At 41.4% G+C, this 20,577-nt stretch overlaps 1 protein-coding gene across 1 annotated transcript; it reads right to left on the bottom strand.

The window, feature by feature from the left end:
- On the bottom strand, window positions 1–20,233 carry MCOLN2 (mucolipin TRP cation channel 2). Its single transcript, XM_062497080.1, has 14 exons — window positions 20,184–20,233; window positions 16,769–16,928; window positions 14,593–14,766; window positions 10,944–11,088; window positions 10,331–10,418; window positions 10,103–10,199; window positions 9,543–9,642; window positions 7,952–8,067; window positions 6,865–7,014; window positions 5,407–5,508; window positions 5,155–5,277; window positions 2,479–2,685; window positions 1,267–1,382; window positions 1–37 (listed from the first exon to the last, which is right to left on the bottom strand). Exons 1-14 carry the CDS (start codon window positions 20,231–20,233, stop codon window positions 1–3), a joined length of 1,665 nt encoding a protein of 554 aa, XP_062353064.1.
- Window positions 20,234–20,577: the final 344 nt, after the last annotated feature.

The raw sequence follows: 20,577 nt of genomic DNA, 5'->3' as shown, positions 1-20,577 counted from the left end.
TCAATTAATCAGTATCAAGTTGTCATCACTCTGTTGTCTACAAAGAAAAAAATTCTCCATTCAGCAAGAAATGCAATAGGAAGCATCTACCCATACGAGTTCAGTTTGGATCCTTCTGGTTTCTCTGCTCTCCCATTTCCACATACGACTCTAACAACTGCACTGGACAATGGTGCAAAAACTTCTAGAGTAGCAAAAGCTCTCAATTTTCACTCCAACTACCAGGCTTGTGCCCTCACTACTGCACAGCGTATTATGGTGCATATTTATTATGCTCAAGCACACAAATCTCTTATTCTGCACAGTGACTTGCAGGTGAAACCTGAAGCTGGACCTGGCTGGAATTCTTATTAACTAGTTGGTTTCCATGTGCCCCCAGCAGCTACTGGGATACCTGCCCATCATGATCTCACAGGTTTCTTTTCTGGCTACGGGGTCCCCCTGTGCCAGGGTACACCAAAAGTAGAAAATTGCATTTCACAAAAGCATCAGTATATAAGGGACAACTATCCTACTGCTAAAAGGGGATTTGTTACACCAGTTGTGATTAGTGTTCACATTTTGGCCTGATCCTTCTCCTATAGCCTGGCCTCCTTGCACCGTGCCCACAACCATTCTGTGCACACTACTGGATTATCCTGGACTGCCTAGGGACAGTGACAAGACCCCTCCTGTCTCTAACAGGGCTTCAGAGGTGCGTTATGTTGCCTCTGAAACAGAATTTAAAGAATAAGCCCAGCAAGTACCAGATGAGATCTTCATCTCTTACCAGCATCTTAAAAAGGACCACTGCCACAATGCATAAAACAAGACCTTTACCAGTGTGTGTCCAATGTTCTGGCAGATGGTATTCAAACAGTTTGCCTCAGACACAGCACAGTTTTGGCTGAATCACCCTCTCACTTTCTGCTACTACTCCAAGCTTAGTAGCAAAGCTTTTTAGCAACAGATAACTTGAAGCAAAGACTTGGTTTGCTCCAGAATCTTTGGTAGTCTCATGCTGTACTCCACAGCCCTCTCATCAGCTTCTGCATAGTATTTTTCATAATAGTGTAACAGTTAAAACATGTTTAAGCTCAGAATTGCTGCCTTTGCATCATCAGCTCACTAAAGAACTAACATGAAGTAAAGAACAGGAGGAACATCAGCATCCAAATATTATGCAGGCTGAATTCTGGATACTCCAGCATTTGTAAAGCAGCATTTTGCAGTGAGAAGCTGACTTGTACTTCTCAGGAAAACACTAATTTAAAACACCCTACTGACCTCCTGCAGCAGCAGATGAACGGAAAAGAAGTTCTGTCTTTTCTGTAGCCAGCACTGCTATGGTCTTTTAGAAATTCATGTAAATCTGTTACCGGAAAACCACTTTGTTGGTATTTCTGAAAGAAAAAGCATTTCTTTTACAACATATGAGAAGTTACTGGGCATGAAACATTCTAAAATTTCCTCTAGAGTGTGACAGTTAAACCAGATTATTTGGTTCCAAAATTCAATATTGCTGTAGGAAAGAAAAAAAACATTCACAACCTAGAAACCCTACATAGCTTGCTTTATTCCACCAACAATGCAAGTGACAGAAAACTCACGATCACAGATTCTCTTATGTTTTGTTTGCTGCCCATATGGCCAAGCAAGTGATCTCAGGCCGTAATGGTATTGATTCTCCCTTGTTCACAGTGCCTTGGGCTCCTTTTCCCTAAGAACTCTAATTCTGGATTTGAAGGGTTCCAGCGTGACTATTCAACATTGTCATGCTATGAAGAAATGCTATGAAAAAAAACAAGTTCAGCATACTGAAACAGCTCCCAACTGGTCTGAGTGAAATGCTCAGAGGGAAGTAAAACATTTTGCAGATCAGACCATCCAGTAAACTAAGAAGCACAGACAAGTTATATTTTGAGGTGCTTCAAAAGTGAAACTCTTGCTCAGTCTGGAAGTTGCAGTTCATGTCAGACCAGCCTTATTCTGCTGGCCTGTATCTAATACCAAGGCAAGAAAGATGAGAGCTGAAGGGTGTGATCCACATTGCCTTCCCACTGGCCACTGAGGCTACCAGGAGCACAAAGGGCAGAGAGCACTTGAGGTCACAAACAGAAGGTAATTACCGAAAACTTTGGCTCACTTTCAGACAGTCTGTACTGGAAATGGATGGCAAAATTTTAACCTGAACAAGAAGTAGTGCACCTCTCAGAGGACATTTCCTTTTAACCACACATTTCCAAGCAGCACATTAAGGAGGCCTGGACACATAAATGACTTCAGAGTTATCTGCTTGAACCTTTCCAAACTCCTGCCAAAGGTACATCTCAGATGTCAGCAAACCCAGCTGCTCTTCCAATTTTGCCACAGACTAAACTAAAAGACTTTAATAATCTCATCATACATCAGAACCAATAGTAGATGGTTTGGTGTTGAGAGATTAACAAGCACAAATACAAAACTGATTAGAAGTGTAACAGAAAACAAATACTTTACCTTTATGGTGTCATAGGAGTCAGTAATGAGTGCAATAAAAAGGCTGAGGATCATGTATATAAACAGACTAATGAAGGAGTACAGATATAACCGGCTGAACATCCACACCAGTGAACTCTTCTGTTGGATTTGAGCAAATGTTGCAAACATATCATCACCATTGACCAAAGAAAACAGACATTCAGCCACTGTGTTCAGATCTTCAAACTAGAAAGTGAGTACAAATTATTATCAGAACGTGAAGATCAATCAAGACTCAAAGTTGGAGTTCTACTCAAAGCAAACAAAAAAGCCAACCCAGGCAATCAAATGCTACCACACTTTCCTGTGCATTCAGGCCAAAATATACATGTCAGTAATAGAATCATGTGGAAATATCATCTTGACTAAACATGATATGTTGACATCAGACATAAGAATATTTGTTATCAAGAAATAAAACTTGTGATGTTCAACAGGCAGAACAGTCAATAACTGACCACCACAAAGCTACTGAATCATAAGCAATTTTGGACCTGCAAAAAAGTATAATTCCATTTCCCCAAGCACAGCTAAAGTGATTTCACAGAATCTGTACAGTAAATTAGTGGTAGTATGGTGGGAACACAATCCACATTCTCTGGCTTCCCAGCTCTGCAGCATTACTGAAATATGGGTAATAAATCAATACTGTGTTAAGGGGCTAGAGTTAGCATATAACCTTCAGAACTCAAATGTTAAACTGGTCTAAACTGAATTAACCCTTTGTCACTCAAAGTCCTCTATGAGCTCTAAGCACAAGTGATAGGCCTATTATGAAGCTACTGAGGCACATCCTGTACAAAAATCATAGTTTAATTTCAAGGACAGTCTCTTAAATTCCAAACTCAATTTCCCCAAACTGGAATGTGTCCCTAGGCTAGAACCTTTTCTTAATCTACCAGGTAAGCCCACTTCCCATTTTGCTCTGCCCTTCCAAATAACTGGATTTCTTAACTGTAATTTATTGGACAATATGAATTAATAGGCACATTAAAACATTGGGCATTATCTATGAACTAACACAATTGTGGGTCCATAATGAAAACAAGATGTCAAGAGGTATATGCTTGTAAGGAGATTGTATTGGTGCACAGGAACAACAGGTCTGGTTTACACCTACGGCTTATTTTATTACTATTTTTAATTGAATTTTAAAGCCAGTGTGAAACTCAGAAGTAAATTATTCAGAAAGAAGGGAGGCATGGCACAGGTATTTTTTGAGCAAATCAAGCTTTGATGCACTGACACCTGCTAAAGGACTGCTCACCTTGAAGCCCGTGGCCTGACATAGCACAAAATGCACAACATCCACCCCCTCTCTCTGATTTTAGTAGCGGGTGTATTTCTATATTTTTGAGTATTTCTATACTAAGGAGCTCTCCAGTATTTCTGCGCATCAGGGAAGACTCTTCCTATTTCTTACAGGATGGCTTGGGTGGCTGGCGAGCCCTGGGAAGCCAGCCCTGGGCTGGCCTGCCTCACACAGTGTCACATTGCCTTCCTGTGGGACAGGCAGGAATGGGAATCCTCGGCAGCTACTTTCATTGATACATGATATTTAGGCAAGAGGTAACATTTTCATAGATAAGCATGCTGTTGACTATCCGTCCTTTGGCTCAGATAATGTTCTTGTTGCAGGAAGTTACAACAGTCATTATGCTGTGCCTTATAACGTTATAGAAAATTGAGCCTCTGCTGTGGCAAAGTATCCCACTGCATCTAGCATCCCACAGAGAAATGTATTGCCATCAAGCTGGAACGTGCAGACTGAATACCTGCATTGCTGAAAGGAGAGAATTGCAGTAAGTTAGAGCAATGCAAGCTCTGGGAGCAGAGGAAGATGAATCAAGCACTGCAGCATGTCTCTGTTACGTATACATTGTGTGCACCCAGAGGTCAAGAATGAGAAATCAGACATTTGTTAGTCATTAACAGACATCTAGAATTTTCCATGACAGGAATGTGCCTCTGTTCAAACTGTAGCATAGAGCATCTGCCAAGAGGAAAAGCAAACAAGATTTAGGGTTGTTCTGGCTTGTGTTCTAGAATGTATAAAGCCTTACTCCTGCACCCAGGTTTCAGACAAGACATACCAAGCACACACTTTGATACTAACCTTAAGAAAACAAACAAACAAGCCCACAACACACCCCCACACAGGAAGCAAAGCAAACAAGACAAGCATTCATCCATTCCTTTATGAGTCACAGTTTAGGAGCTGAAGTTACACGGAAAGGGAAAGATTTGGAAAAACAAGGCCAGAGCCAAGAAGATGTTAAAAAAAAAAAGTTATGGTGAACTATCTAATGCTTCTTTAATCCAACTGAACTGGGATTGCCAGAAGAGGGCAGAAAAGACAGACCAATGCACGTGTCCTGGAAAAACCAACCATCCTTTCACCACAGAGATCACTCTGCCTTCAAGCACACAGCAAAACCAAAAATAGCTACTTTGTTAAAAGGAGCAGGTAGAAGGAGGTACAGATGGAGTGAGAAACACTCCCGCATTCACATTACAGCTTTTTAACAAGCATTTTCGTTTAAGACACATTTCTATCGGTTTGGCTAGAAGCTACACACACACACACACACACACACACACACACACAGATATTCCCATCATTACACCACAAAAGGAGTGATACTGCTGAATTACCTTTTCATGATAAGGTCCCAGGACAATCCAACCACAGAAAGTATAGCCAAGATAGATCATCCCAGCACAACAACAAAACCTGAGCACTTTCGGCAACGATGCCTGCATAGTTAAAATGAGCACCTACAAGTCAGTGGAGCAAAGAAGGGGAGAAAAAGCAAAAAATTAGAGACACATCTGGGAAAAAAAGTGACATGTATATGCGGATAGATATGTATGCTTTAATTGTTAGACATTTGATTCCCTCCTTACATTGTAGGTTTGAAAATATCCCAGGTATCTGATGACTCCAACCCAGACAAACAAAGTTGATGTTCCAAGTAAAATGCTGCAGACATCGTAACTTGTGAGGTTCTGAAGGATCCAAACAGAGCAGGTAGTCAAGTTACAAAGCAGTAGATATGCCAGCTTGGCACCTATTCAAGTTCCAGCAGTTCAAACAAACAAAGCAGGGCAGTCTAATACTGAAAGCCTGTTGCTACATCACAAAGATCAGATCAATGTGAACTGCAGTTATTTACTGAGATCATTCAAACACAACAGTGCTGCAAGTGGAAGTGCACCTATGCTGATAGTCTTGAAATTTTGCATAAAGTGCAAAGTCTGGGAGAAAAAAAAAAAAAGACACCTTAATTTGGTTACAACACAGTTTCAAAATTAGAGTGAAGACCTCAAAATTTTTGTTAAAAAAAAAGGTTACTATTTGCTGCTAGGCAAAGAAGCTCTAGTTCACTATTTAAAAAAACATAAGCCATCATTTACATGAAAAGTGACCCTTGGGACTACAGCCCGTTCCACGCTCACATGCATTTACATCTCTGAGCAGGTTCTCTGCCAGCAGTTCAGGACCCAAGCATTGTTTTTACTACAACCAAATCTATTTGCACTTGACTTGAAGGCCAGAACAGGTTGCAGTAAGCAGAAGAGAGCCATCTAGCTCAAGTTTTCCTACCCTCAATCCCCACCTCACCCTACAGCCAGTGATTCCCAAGCACTTCCACTGAAGGCCACTCTACAATCTGCCCTTTGAGCCTCAGTACACATAGAGCAGGAGCAGCACACTACCTACTCTGTTTTTCTCAGAATACAAAGTTTTGTGATCACATCAATTGTTGACACACATCTATTGAAGATTCAAATAAAAAACAAAACAAAACAAAAAAACAAACAAAACAAGAAAAAAAACCACATTAACCAACCCCAAAAGCCTCCTGAAGAGTTGCCAGCTGGACAAAGCACATTGATTTCAGCAAGCCCAGGCAAGGAGGTCAAGGATGAGCAGGTGACACTGCCTGTGTTTGCCAGGACAAGCTGTGACAGCTCTGTTTGCAGTCCTACAAGCCATCAAGACCCCTTTCATTCAAGGGGATGACTCGTTGTTTCCCAGTACTGTACGTGCTACTACTTCTTATAGAACTAACAACTCAAATTGTTGGGTCTTTCTGTTAGGAACTGTCTATCCACAGGTCCCATACCAGGGATTAGAGGTCTTAGCACTGTGGAAATAAGATGTTTAAATGGCTTACGTGGTCTTACTGTAAGACTTTGGGGAAGAGAGTCTGAAAGTTATTTTATACATTAGCACTGGGAAATGGACTAAAATAAGCAAACAGATGGTTATTGACTATTATAGCTCACTTCCCCAAGTTAAGCCTCATTACACATGGTTATAGCAAGATTAGTATTTTAGTTGAAGTATGAAATTCTTACCTTGGCTTTTATTTCCATTTTTAGGATTGACCCAATGATTGTCATCACATCACTGATAATTACCAGGACATACCACCCATTCAGGAACTCCAGGCGATCAGCATAACAGACACAGCGTTTGTATTTCTCCAAGAAGAAATCCACAAATCTCTATTGACAAGCATTTAGATGTTTAGTTACAGGTCACCTTGGATGAAAAACGTGGCAATGTTCAAGTTCCACACAACCCCTTTTCTTATAGTATTCACTGGAATAGTAATTGGAAGCTAATTCTCAATAACAACATAAATAAATAGGAAAAATGTAAGATGGATTTAAGCCAGTGAAAATGAACTTTCCACAGAACACCTGATTTCATAACCCATTCTCCCTAACCTAACCATGGCCTGTTGTCACTTTTACCATAGGTTCAATCCACCTCTAACTAAAGAGCAAGGCCATCAACTAAAGAAGTGAAAAAACTCAAATGCAACTACAGGGCCAGAGCTCTCATTTCCAATAGAGCAAACAATATCACCTCTATGCCCAGCACTGCTCATCTGCTTTCACTTGCTCTTTTTGCTCAGGAATATGTATGAAGTGTCTATTCCTGAGAGCAGTTTGACACTGCCTCTCTTCAATCATATCCTCTTGACTCCTGGTCTTGTTTCCAAGCTACAAAAAAGATATAATGAGCTAGATAAACAAATATTTGTGTTTTCATATCCTGCCTACCCTGGACTCTTCTTCTAATTCTCATGAGCCACATGGTTACAAAATAAACTAGCCAGAGATGGACTATGTGCTGTGCTTTACACTTTCTCCAGTGAGAGCTGGCTTTGAGGGATGTTCATTAAAGCATTAATTTATGACTAGACCTCCATGGGAATTCTCTGAAGCCAGGGAAGAAAGATTTATGGTTTGGAGGTGCAGGACACATTGTCCACCAAGATACCTACACATCCTTGAGAGATAACAATAAGAGGGACATCTTGCAACAGATTTACTCACTTTAACACTCCACATTTTAAAAGGTACCCCTTCACAAGACCAGCAGCAAAGAAGACAGAGACCAAAGAAGCATTCAGATCATGAGCACTGTGCTTACCTTCTGTAGCCTCCATGCGAGAACAATGGATCGTGTGCAGAGGATGAGAGAAGACAAGCAACTTAATATGACAAATCCATCAAAGACTAGAATATACTGAGTGTTTTTCTGGAGAACTGTGAAGAGCCAAGGAAATAAAGTAAGGTTAGCCTTTTCACATCTCTTTTAATGCAAGTTATGTGACATTTTGTAAAAATTCATGCTCCAATACTCTCACCCCATAAGCAGATGAGTTACAAGCTATATTCTTCCTGCAAGAATATCTTGAACAAAGCTCAGCAGAGAATTACATCAAGACAGTCATGGAGACTGGCCACAAGAATGAAACATATGTTCAAGTTCTTCAAAGTAATCCAAAAGCAGGATCCTTTTTACCAGTCTATCTGTGCTTCCACAGTGTTACAACTATATGAGGTAAAAGAAATGCAGGTTTGGTCTGTATCAACACCACTACTTTTTTTTTTAAGTCCCACCTTAATCTGCAGTAAGAAACTTGTTGGACTTTCTACACTGTTTTATTTTCATCCACAAGTTTAAAAGCCACCATATGAACACAAATTAGGTGTCTTTTTTTGCTTCCTCACATCAGTGGTCCCTATCTTTTCCATAACATATTTTTAACTATATGAAATAGAGCCAACACTCATTTTTAATTGTGGCAATAACCCTTCAGCTCACCTTTATTACTAAGTTATGCATGCTCCCTCAGCTGGTAATTAGACACAAAATTAATTACTCAGGATCAGGAAGTTGAGAGACAGCCACAAGAAATTACTGGACAGAGATGCAAGCTGAGGTACTTTGAGGTTATTCAGAATATCAGAATACTTTAATATCAGTACAACATGGCACTATCAGAGAAAAGCTGGCTTTACTGAGGCAAAAGGCCAGGCCACTTGACATATTTATTAACCAAGATACTACACACACTGAAAAATATTGTTCCATCACAGTTCTTTACAGCAAGTCAGCACATGGGAGAAGCCATTGTACAATGCTGCCACAGCTACTATTCCTTTAAGGGGCCTTTATTACACATTCCTGAGCTGTCAGACCAAGCCCTGACACTAGAAATGGCAGATTGCCAGCCTTTGTTCATACATATCATTTAATCTACCATCCTTGGCTAAAAAAAAAAAAAAAACAAAAACAACAACAACAACAACAAAAACTTTCAGAAATAGTATGCTTCAATCAGTTAGAAGAAAAATAATTTGAAAGTTGTAGGAGGCTTCAGTTGGAAATTTATCCAGTGCTAGTGGATTAAATTGAGTTACCTTAGATCAGTACAACAATTAAAAATCTGTGGAAGAAATATTCATCCTCCTTGCAGGTAAAGCTCACTGCTAATACACTGGTATGCAGAGATGATTGTGTCATCTCACAACATCCTCACAAGGGGAATTAGGGAATTATTTCCTAGCTCTTGATTAGCAAGAGGCAATGAACTGCATTAGGCAAGTTGCATTGTTTTCTGGGCAGATGGATGAACAGGCTGGGGAATGTCTTGCTGGACAGATTGCTACAGACCAGGGAAAGCAATGGGAGATGCAGAACTGCTGTTAAGCAAGCACAAGTGCACCATACTCACCTGAGTTAAATATGTGCCAGTCTTTGCATTCCTGAATATCAGTGTTACTATCAAAATAGATCTTGATTTTTCCACTGTGGGCTCTATTATTGAAAGTTATCTGAAAATACAGAGCTACATGAGGAACAGGACTAGCAAGATTACATTACAGAAAAATAAATCCTGCTAAGTGCTTTGGACACAGCATGCATTAATATTGTTGATCAGATAGGCTTTAAGAAAGTTGCCACCATAAATGATGGTGTGGACATAATTTAGTAGATGACATGTATTGTCTAATGAGCAGTATTGCAAAGGGCCAAACTTCACACTTAGTCTTTAGATAAAGAAGAAGTCCTTATGCCTTTCTCAGGTTAGGAAGTTACCAACTGGAATGTGTTACAAAGCAATATTGTCCCACAGCAACACCATTTCAGCAGCCTTTGGGAAGGAGGGGTAAGGGCCAGGGCACCTCATCTGTGTTTCTCTTGCAGGGTAGATATGAGGATGACACCTACACCTTAGCTTAAGCTCTCATTACATATACAGTGTTGTGAGTGCCACAACCCACTTTCACTTACAGTATTTTGAAATGCATAGCAGTCAGGCAGTTCACGGGCATGGATTGTCTGTAGAGCAATGCCTTTCAGCTTGAAGGAGATTTCAACCTGTATAAGCCTGGATATTTGAAAAAGTGTAGAAATCTATTTAAATAACACAGAAACATTCACTAACTGCACAAATCAGAATCCACCATATTAATATGAAAGGACAAGTTGGGATAATTTGAAAAATACCCATCACTCTACCTGTAAAATTCAAGATTGAAAAAAGAAGAGTTCAGCTTCAGTTCTGCGTTCTTACCAGTTAGTTCCTTTGGCTTTAAAAGGATACATTCTGGAAAGACAAGGAGAAAATACGTTATCATAAAAACATTGAATGTAGCATGGAACTGAGATGATCAGTGTGTATAGCAAGTCCTAACCAGGCAAAACATCAGTTTTGAGCAAACCTATTCAGAGGCCCAACTAGTGGGGTCAGAAGCAGGTTTGTATACAGGACTCAGCCAGGACTCTGCTCTGAGAGGCACCAAGGGCACCCACCCATGGAAGGTACAGACTGACCTGCATCCAGAATTCTGTACCTGAACCTCCTGCACAGAGGAGGAGGAGATGTGTTTAAGCAAAAGAACAACAGAACATCACCTCACCATCAACTACAAAGATTCATAGGTGATTGAAGTGACCCTCTTATAATCACAGCTCTCTCTTCTAGACAGGTATTAAAAGCCAAGAGGGAAATAGGCAAGAATCATGGTAGTGGTCCTGTGATTTCCACACTAAAAAATCTATTGGTTTTAAACCTTAGAACTAGAATTTAAATACTCCACAGCAAGACATTTTAAGTACAGCAGTACTGTACCTGTTTCAGTAGAAACATCTATGTTCAATGTATCATTGGAAGGAAGCATTGTGCCTCTCTTGTACTGTTGTTTACAGATTCTTAAACCTGATTCTTCATGTTCATAACCAAGGGTCCCCAGGGATATGTTCTTTAAGTGCCTGTACTAGTTTAAAAACAAAAACAGAAGTAGAAGTCAGAGAAAGTAATATTTTTTTTTCATAAAACAGCAAATGGAAACCTCAAAGCTATATGCATCAATACAGGGTTTTAAAATTGAAAAAAAATATTTACTTTCACATAAAAGCTTTCCACTCAATTTACAGACAAGGGGGCTGCTGGCCACTAATGAGTAGTGATCAGCATCCAGGTGACACAGTGACCAGTAGCCCTGTGCCTACTGGGCTGCCTGCAGGCGATCACCACGATCAGACAAGTGTTAATTAGAGGCCTGGCAGAGACTTCAGTGCAGAATTGCTGCTAACCACACACCCCAGGGTGATACTTTACTCACGAAGGTGATAGTTTTCACACCACTTGAAACCTGATCGTTGTACACGTGATCAGAGTCACAGCTCTTCTGAAATCCAAATCCACACCTAGATCAAAACCAGAGCAGCTCTCCGTGTGACTACAGAAGAGGGAAGCCATGCACTCGCTGCATAACCAGCAGCCAGGGAGCACACACAGCTCGAGCAGCCTCCAAAGCTACCTTAACCTGCCTGCCTTACACAAGCACTGAAGCAGCTGAAAACATGCCTGTGAGGAAGGTACTTTCTTTTTCCACTTACTCCAAAATACAGCACAAGTCACTTCTTCATTTGCGAGATACTCTTGAAAACAAGGATGAAAAGTGGGAGCAAATAAAGCTGTGCCAAACCAAGCATTGCCCAAACATGGATCAACCCCAAGCAAAACCAACAACTACATTCCAGGTCAGTCCCCTCCAGACTTGCTTTCCACACAGCCTTGGTGTCTCCTGGAAGCTAAAATATTCCCTCCGATCCCTGGAGTCACACCTTCCTCACACCTTTCCTTCTACACAAGTGAGGCAAGCCCCCAGGACACAGCTCTTCCAGTGGCACTTGGCTCCTCAGCAGCTGATCCATGGACTAACCATGAAGGACAGGAGGTCAATGACTAACCATGAAGGCAGCTGCCTGCCAGCTCAGTTTCCCAAGAGCTTACACTGTCCAAGAGAAGCCAGACAGACCCATGGCCTTTTGGGGAAGAAGGCATGAACACAGCAATTTGTTAATTTTTGTCATTACCTGACCTAGCAAGAGAGTTCAGTGTACAGCAGTGGTCTGTTCTGAAGAAAGCATTTAGCTTTCTTGGAGGCCTGAAGTAAATAAACATGGGAAGTTAGGCAAGGTTTCCTATAACTTAAAAATTCATTCAGCTGCCTTTAGTCCCTTTTCCCCTTTAATATGGATTTCTTTATTATGCATCATTCATTGTCATACTATTTCCCCCCTTCTATAGACATTATGGCCACTAGCCCACCTTGTGAGGTACAACATCCCACCAGTCATTAGCAACCACACACTCCATGTCCAGAATTGGAAATTAAACTAACTACCACACCTCTATACAAAGCTCTGCCTTGCAGTGTCACTTTGAGTATTAGACAGCCCAGGAGTAAAGCATGGCCTCCTCACCCTGTCAGTGTCTGAGCTCAGAGCAAGCTAAGGAAGTCACATCTGACTAAGGCAGGTCAAGTGAGTGGAAACAGCAATTAGTCACAGTTCCTCACCCCAGCGAGGATCTCCAGATCACTGCATGCAGCAGCAGCTGATGTCCCACCCACCGTGTGCTCTCAGGCTCTGCCCTCCTGACAGCACAGCACAAGGTGCTGGGCTACCCACACACCACTGTCAAACAACATTATGAAACAGTAAAAGCAAAATTCCTGTTTATAAATTTCCAAATAGCCTCAGAGCAGGCAGAAGAATATCCTGGTCTTACAGACTATGTCACAGGGCAGAGCACAAGAGTAAGAGTTTCACACAGCTGCTTCTTAATAGAAACTTCAGTTTGACCCCAGTAAAGAAGCAAGGGAAACCTGTTTACTCTTCCAAGTGTAAATGTATGTTTGGGCTTTTATGTTGCTGGTCTGTTTGGGGTTTTTTCCCAAAGTGTTAAAATAGCTCCAGTGATATATTACACAAAGGCTAAAATTCCATTTTTACAACTCCATCTTTGCTGTGCACAATTACTGTTTTCTGTAATGTCATAGCCTTCTGCTTCATCCTCCCAACCATGCATTTCAAAAACACAAACCAGAACACCAAATCCTATGTCTTCTAGCTGCCCATCTCAAGGAAAAGAAAAAAAAAAAAAAAAAGTTAACTTTTAGTTTAAGAGTCATCCAGATTGGCTCTTCCCACAAGGTACCCTCTAAAGACAGACAAAAAAAGGCAGCAGTAGTCAATGTGTTTGAATTATTACATGTGATATAAAAGTCTCAGTAATGCCACAGGACACTAAAGAACCCAGATTTCACAATTTAAATTTCCTTAAAAATATGACTACGTTTATACCACAGAGATGTTTTACAAAGAGACCTTTTTCTGATGCCTGGCTCATTCTTGAGGATATAAAGCTATTGTTTCTCTACTCTCTTGTGTCTGGAATTCACCTCAGCCTTAGTGCCTACAAAAGAAGGAAAGTGAAACAAAGCAAGCAAGGAAGAAAAAAAAAAAAAGAAAGCAAGCATGGTTTATTGCAGAAACAGTGGCAATAAAGAGAGTTCAAAGAAAGATTGAGAAAACTACTTCATCATTAATTTTAAATGCCAGGAAGCAGAGTCTTCAGTCTTGTCTAGCACATTTGATTTGCTGGTGGCTCTGCTGCAGCTTACAGGAGAGGACAGGAGAGCAGCAAGCGCCCAGGAGTGGATGACTGAGAAAGAAGTTTGGCTCTTCACAGCCCTGCAAATCCCAGATGCTGCTGGGCACTGCTGCAGTGCCAACACTGCTTTAACCCCAGTGCCAGACTTCATGTGCCACGGCCAGTGAAAATGAAAGGTGGCTTAAAGCCACTTTTTACTCATCCAATATTAAACATTTCTGGGTTTATCATCATTCTCAATGCAAGAGGCATTTCATAATCCAGAGTCTTTATCTCATTACTTCCAAATGTATTAACATTAGATAAATAAACATTTGCAAAATTTTCATCCTGGATTTATTCACTTTTCTCTGAAAATTGTAAAGGGACTGCTCTTTAAAATGCCATCCCTAACCAGGGTGAATACCTCTACACTCCTAGGTACCATATTCCCCATTTTGAGGCTTCCAGCCCTCTCTACAAAGCTGCAATTCAGGAGAGCTGTTAAAGGCTTTTTTTTTTTTTTTAAAGCTTGGATAGGTATATTTAGGTCCATAGGTCTTCAAAGTAAGACTTAAACCAAGGTTCCAGTTCATGCAAGATGACCAATCTTCAAATTTTCTGGATTTTGCTATTAAGAACTATCTGAGTAAAATTCTAGTTTGGATTCTTCTCCAAGAGACAAGATTTCAGCTACAACACAAGTGTCAGGACACCCCATCTGCACTGATTTAGTGAAATACCAAACTGAAATCCAAGAATGGAAGCAAAATCAGAAACTTAACAGAAGTTTATAGCTGTAGCTTCAGTTTTGACATAGTTATAAACGCACACTCACCTGATTAATAACATAAAAAATGCTTTCATAAGCATCCTGTTGTGTATATATACTGCAGCTGTAGTCATCTTCATCAGTTCCAGAATAGCCTTTCAGGAATATGTGTTTAAAAGCAACAGTGTTTTCCTCTTTGAATGAGACCACCAGCTGGTTACTCAAACCAAAAAAAACAAGCTGACAAGAAAAAAAAAAAAGAGTTTTGAGCAGTGGTCAACCAGCAGCATTTTGGAAACAGCTTTAAATTACAACAAATACAAAACAGACAGGTGCCTGTTACTGTAACTCTTCTACAGCAGGAGCAGAGAACCTGTTTGCTAATGGCAGAATATTAGCAAAGCCATGGCTATCACATGGAGAGTAAGTGAAACAAATCTAAGTGCAGCAATTGAGCAGACTGCTACATCACTTGCACCTTTTACATATCATGGACCAACAACTCCAACTGGGATTTGCAAAAACCTTTGTGGAGGATGCAAATGGCAGACAAGTCAACAGCACAACCTGCTACTCCTGAAATGCTCTGCTTTGCTATGGACAAATTCCTGCACCTTTCCTACCTCTGGCATGGCACAGGATTAAAGCAAACCTGTGGGAGACCCTACAGCAATAAAAAGCATCACCTGCCTGACCCAGGTGCTGCTTAAGGAAGCTATAATAAGAAGGAACAACAAACAGCAGAGGTACTACTAAACACTTGTGTCCCCTGCCATATGGATGGTCTGATTTCCACCACCACCACCAAGGAAAACAAACAGACTAGAAACTGCTTGGTTTTTCAGCAAGAGTTTCTTCACATGCACAGTAGGAGGATATGCCCAAGCCACAAATATGTGCCTAACATCTGAGCAAAACCAAGGGCTGACAAGAAAACTCTCAAGCAGCAGTCCAGAAAATCTTGTGGCCTTTGAAAATCAAGCAGCAGAGCACACCTTCTACTCACAAAACATAGTGGGAGACTGGGCCAGCAGACAGGAAAATTACATGTTCAGTGATACCCCCAAAAACTGAAATCAGTAGGTTAGGATAGATGGCACTGAACCTTTCAGAGACACATGAAGTTGTATTTTCCACCATCATTCACATGCAAAATTTACTGTCCTGTCCTTGATGGAAGAGTAACAACCCAAGTGAGGAGCAGCTGCCAGTAGAGAAAGCCAGGACACCCCTTCCTTTCAGCTGGCACTGTGCTCACACTGCCTACCACCTCCCTCTCCCAACACACTTTATTACAATCCCTGTTCCCATCAGTTCTAGCTCTACAGGTCACAGTTGTGCCAGCACTGGCATAAATCACTTATTTTAATTAGCCTTGCCTTGACAGACCAACCACTGCACCCCACTCCTGCCTGCAGAGAAAGACCTGTCAGGATTTGGGCACAGCACAGCATTGGCAGAGGCCAGACCCCAGAGCCTGCCGTGGTCAGTAAAACACCAGCACACATCAGCTGGGGTTGTGCTTCCTTTCATTCATAGCAGGCAACTCAAGCACAAACCAGGGATCCCACAACTCAGCATGTATATTTAGCTCTTCCAAACTGCCAGATGTCAGTCTTGCATTTCAAAGGTTCAGAGAAAGTAATTTCTACCTATATGTGCAGTCACTATTAGAGGACTGTAAAATACTGCACTGTGATACCAGTGCAGTTTACATACACCCTCCTCTTTGCCTCCACATAATATCTCAAACAGTACATGACTTTTCAGATGCATTATTTGACAAGAGAAGCAAGAGGCACATCCAACTCCTGCAGCCCAGCCATCCCATCATCATCATCAGATATCATAGCATATTCACATCAAACATGGACACTTTAATTTTCTGATTAGATATCAGGAAATATCACTTTTGAAATAGTCCAGTGAAACCGTAACTTAAAAATGTAACACAAAGCAGTACTGTGACAACAAACCTGAAGGCAGTGCTGAATTTAGTGGGGAGAATAATTTGCTTTAAAGTATTATGTCAAAAATGGCAAAATACCTGGTCAAGCGCTACCCCAAAAACCTTCAGGAGGCTTTTGTAATTTATTGTTATTCTTCCCCCTTAAAATACCTTTCATAATATTTTTTCTTTTTCCCTGGGTAACAAATACCCAGGGGTGGCAAAGGCCCAGAAGCACAGACCTACTTCTCTTGCACATCATTGTTACTCTAAGAGTAAAAACAGAGGATTTACCTGTGTTGTAACCATAAGTATCTTCAAAATCTGCAAAGCCAATTTCCATGGTATCTGACGTCTTGCTCTGTATTTTTCACATGGGTTCATGAAGTAAAACTTCAAATCCTCTTTCAAAGATGTCTCTTTTAGATCTAAATCTGACTGAGTCATCATATTTCTGCCACAAATAACATACAAATTAGAAACCAGCAGAATGCTTTGGCAGACAATTTCCTCATTGCAGTACCACCTCAGATCATCACATGACATAAAAGGTCCAAAATAGTTTTTGGGTTATTTTACGGAAATGCAAAAATATTCTCCTGTGATCACATCATTAAAAATCATTCAAACACATTTGATCATTAAAACACACCATTTAGACAAATAATTAACAGGCATTAAATAGGAGGGTCTGTAATAGAAAGAAATGTAGGCTTGCTATTACTCTCTTAAAAATCCATTTGAGAAAAAGAGGGATCATTGTTAACATATTTGTCTGAATAACCCACATTCTGGCAGAAGAAAAGTTGTCTTAAAGATTAAACCAGAGCAGGCTTTACACACACTTCTGTTATGAGCACGTGTCTTCAAGGGCTAAATTTAAATTCATAGGCATTTACTTATTTAAATACCTGGGCATGTAAAAATCAGAGGACCTAGTAGAGAGGACTGTTGTTGTAAGTGTTTTAAATCACCATAAGTTTCTCCTTCTCAAAGGAATGGGACATTGAAAAACTTTCCCCATCTCCCAGTCATTATAACCCTGTTTTCCAGTGTCATAAATTTTCAGAACTTTCCTACTTCACACAGGGATCAGTACCAAACTAGTATTTTTTTTCCTCTCTTTACGTGTTAAGAGGATCATATCTGACACCAGCTGATTATCAGTCCTATTTACCATTCAGAACGTTATTTCTGACATTCTGAATTTTATAAAAGATAGCATTTTGTCTAAGGCTCAAAACCAAAAGCATTGATTCCAAGTTTTCAGATATTTGGAATACTTTTTTATTTTTACTTTTTGTGTCCTCACCTGTCTCAAGTGCACAGATATTTAAGCTCAAACTGTATATTACAAAGCACATTTGATTTGCTAGAACCAGCTGTCCCACAAGAGGAGAAATTCCAGTTAAAGAAGCACAGTAAAGCTGACACTGTGGTGTTTCCTCAGAAGAGGAAGTGAAAACAAAAAAGCCTAATTTAATGCTAAAAGCTCAAAAGTTGTCTTTCCTACACAGCCTTAAATCAATGTCTCATTCATAAAGATGTTGAGAGGCAGGGTGATTTTGGTTTTTAAAGCAGGAAAAATATGGGAAGTTTCCAAGAAAAAAGAAACTATAGGCAGCTTCTCTATTTAAATTTATAAGAAAAATATACTGGACTATCTTTAGTAACGTTCAAGATACAAAAACTTTGAAAGATGTAAACACACCTGACAAGAGCATGTGATAATTACAGCTGTGAGCACTGATTAAGGAAACAGGTACATACAAACTTCAATCCTGCCCTGACACCCAAAGACATCCCTGCTCCTGTACCAGCTTCTCTCCAACAAGCAGAAGCATTTGTCTGGGTACACAGTAAACATGAGCTAAGCCAGAGTGAAAGTGGTAGGAGGAGGTGGGAAAGAAAGAGGAGACAGAACAGGATTAAGCTAAATCTGGTCAAATTTTAAAGCATAAAGGTATGACTTAAGAACTGCTCCAAGACTTCAGCAAAATCCTCCCCTAAGCTTCCAGTAAAAGTATATCAGAAGTGACGTCTTTAAAAACAAAAAAACAACCAACCAAAAAAAAAAAAAAAGGCAAAACCCCCACCAATCAAACAGCAAACTTTATAATAAACAATATTTTTAATATATTCAAATTAATACCATGAAAAACGTAGTGGTTTACTCCAAAGATGTGTGTGAAGACCTTACAGCTAGTCCAAAAACTTGATGTCGACTAATAACAGCACTTCCACCTTTACACAATTCTCGTTTGTGACTAGGGATTATTTTCATTTATGTCTTTAGTTCTCTTTTATAATTAACTCTAGAAAGAGCTGGAAATTTGTCAAAGAAAGCAACACATTTTTTCAGCTTAAGAGAGAGAGGCAATATTCAAGCCTGTTGGACTTTGTCTTCCAATAAAAAGCAGGCAGGAAAAAAATCATTTCTTAAACAAGTGAAAGAGATAACAGGGCAACAGGTGAAATACATCAACTGTTTTTCAACTCATTCTGTTCTAGGATAGATTAAAAATTACATCCAAATAAATCATATTAAATCAGCAGAATTAGAACCTTCAAGCAAAGCACTGAAGAAGTTAAAAAGGTCCAAGAGATTACCAGTTACTTACCATATTTAAAACAAACCATCTAGTTCTAACACATGGTCATTAGCCTAATAATCTAAACCTAACTGAAACAAAGTACCCAGCTCAAGACAGAGCAATGAAGCAATTAAATTCTGACACACCAGTGTAATGAACACAACTCAATGGGTTTCCATAGTGTGTTTTGTGAAGCACTGACACAACCAATTTTTTTTGTGAATGAAGACTAACCATACAATGCATGCTTAGGCGCACATCCGGGTGTCATGCGTCTCATATATTATAACTAACTCAATTCGAACAGCTGCACTACTGTATCGAACGCTTTATTGCTGTAGCTGGCAGGACAGCCTGTTCTTCGGTTGTTTTGCAGTGAGGCATTTTAGAGCTCGACATTCCACTCAAGAAAGAGGTTTCAACAGTAAGGACTACAATTTACAGCTACCTACTTATGAAATGCACTTGTAATGGTACGCTCGTCACCCAGCAGAAAAAGCACCATTGAATTAAGTGGTTAAAATGCGCTTAGTAAGTGAGCACAGACACTTTCCTTAATGAGTAACTCACTGCTGTAGCGACACCAACAGTGTCCATCAGAGCTCCGTATCAGCAACATTAATCTACACGGGATCTATAGCTATAAGGAGAGGGGGATAAGGGGGCAAGAAGGAGGGAAAAAAAAGGGAAAAAGCCCATCACTGAGTTGAGTTTTACATATTAGCCTGGGGAACCGCAGCTTCACCTTCCCGACCTCCCTTAAGCTCAGCCCTCTGCCGGAGGACGGCATCTCCTCGCTCTACTCAGAAACAGAGGGGAAAGTCCTCCCGTGCAGGGTTCGCACCGTCCCGGCCGCTCGGAGCGCTCCGCTGAGGCCACGGCAGGACCTACCTGTGCAGCAGCCCGGGGCACGAGCGTGCCGCCACACCTGCGCCCGCTGCCCACCCTCCCGAGCGCCTCCTCCGCCCTCCCGGTGCCCCCGGTGCTATCGCGGCCCCGGCGGGATGGGATGACATGGGATGGGGTGGGTTGTGCCGTGCCCGCCCCGCGCCCGCAGCCTCTGGAGCGCCCTGACCCCGCTGGCCCGAGGGTTCGGCCCGGCCCGTTTCCCTCACCCGCTGGCGGCGGCTCGCCCGCCGGGGAGGGACTTGAGGGGGATCTCCATGGGCCGCGGGGCTCGGCCGCTGCCCGGGCGGGGCAGGACTCCGGCGGAGCAGCCCCAGCCCCGCCGGCCGCGCCGCCTTTATGGGCCCGGCGGAGGAGGGCGCCAGCCGCCCACGTGCCCTGCGAGCCGGGTCCGGGTCCGGGTCCGGGTCCGGGTCCGGGTCCGGGTCCGGCTGCCCTTGCCCCGAGTGCGGTCTCTGGCTACAAGAGTAAGGCTCGGTGCTCTCAGGCATACGGTGTCACTCTTGGCTAGTATAACACTTAAGGATGTCCCATGCAGGACCAGTGTGACTCTTGGGGATGTCCTGTGCAGGGCTGAGAGTCGGACTGGATCATCCTGTGGGT

The sequence above is a fragment of the Cinclus cinclus genome, chromosome 8, assembly GCF_963662255.1.
Source record: "Cinclus cinclus chromosome 8, bCinCin1.1, whole genome shotgun sequence".
NCBI classification, from domain to species: Eukaryota; Metazoa; Chordata; class Aves; order Passeriformes; family Cinclidae; genus Cinclus; species Cinclus cinclus.
The sequence above is the reverse complement of the archived record's forward strand: the minus strand, read 5'-3'. Positions and strand labels throughout refer to the sequence as shown.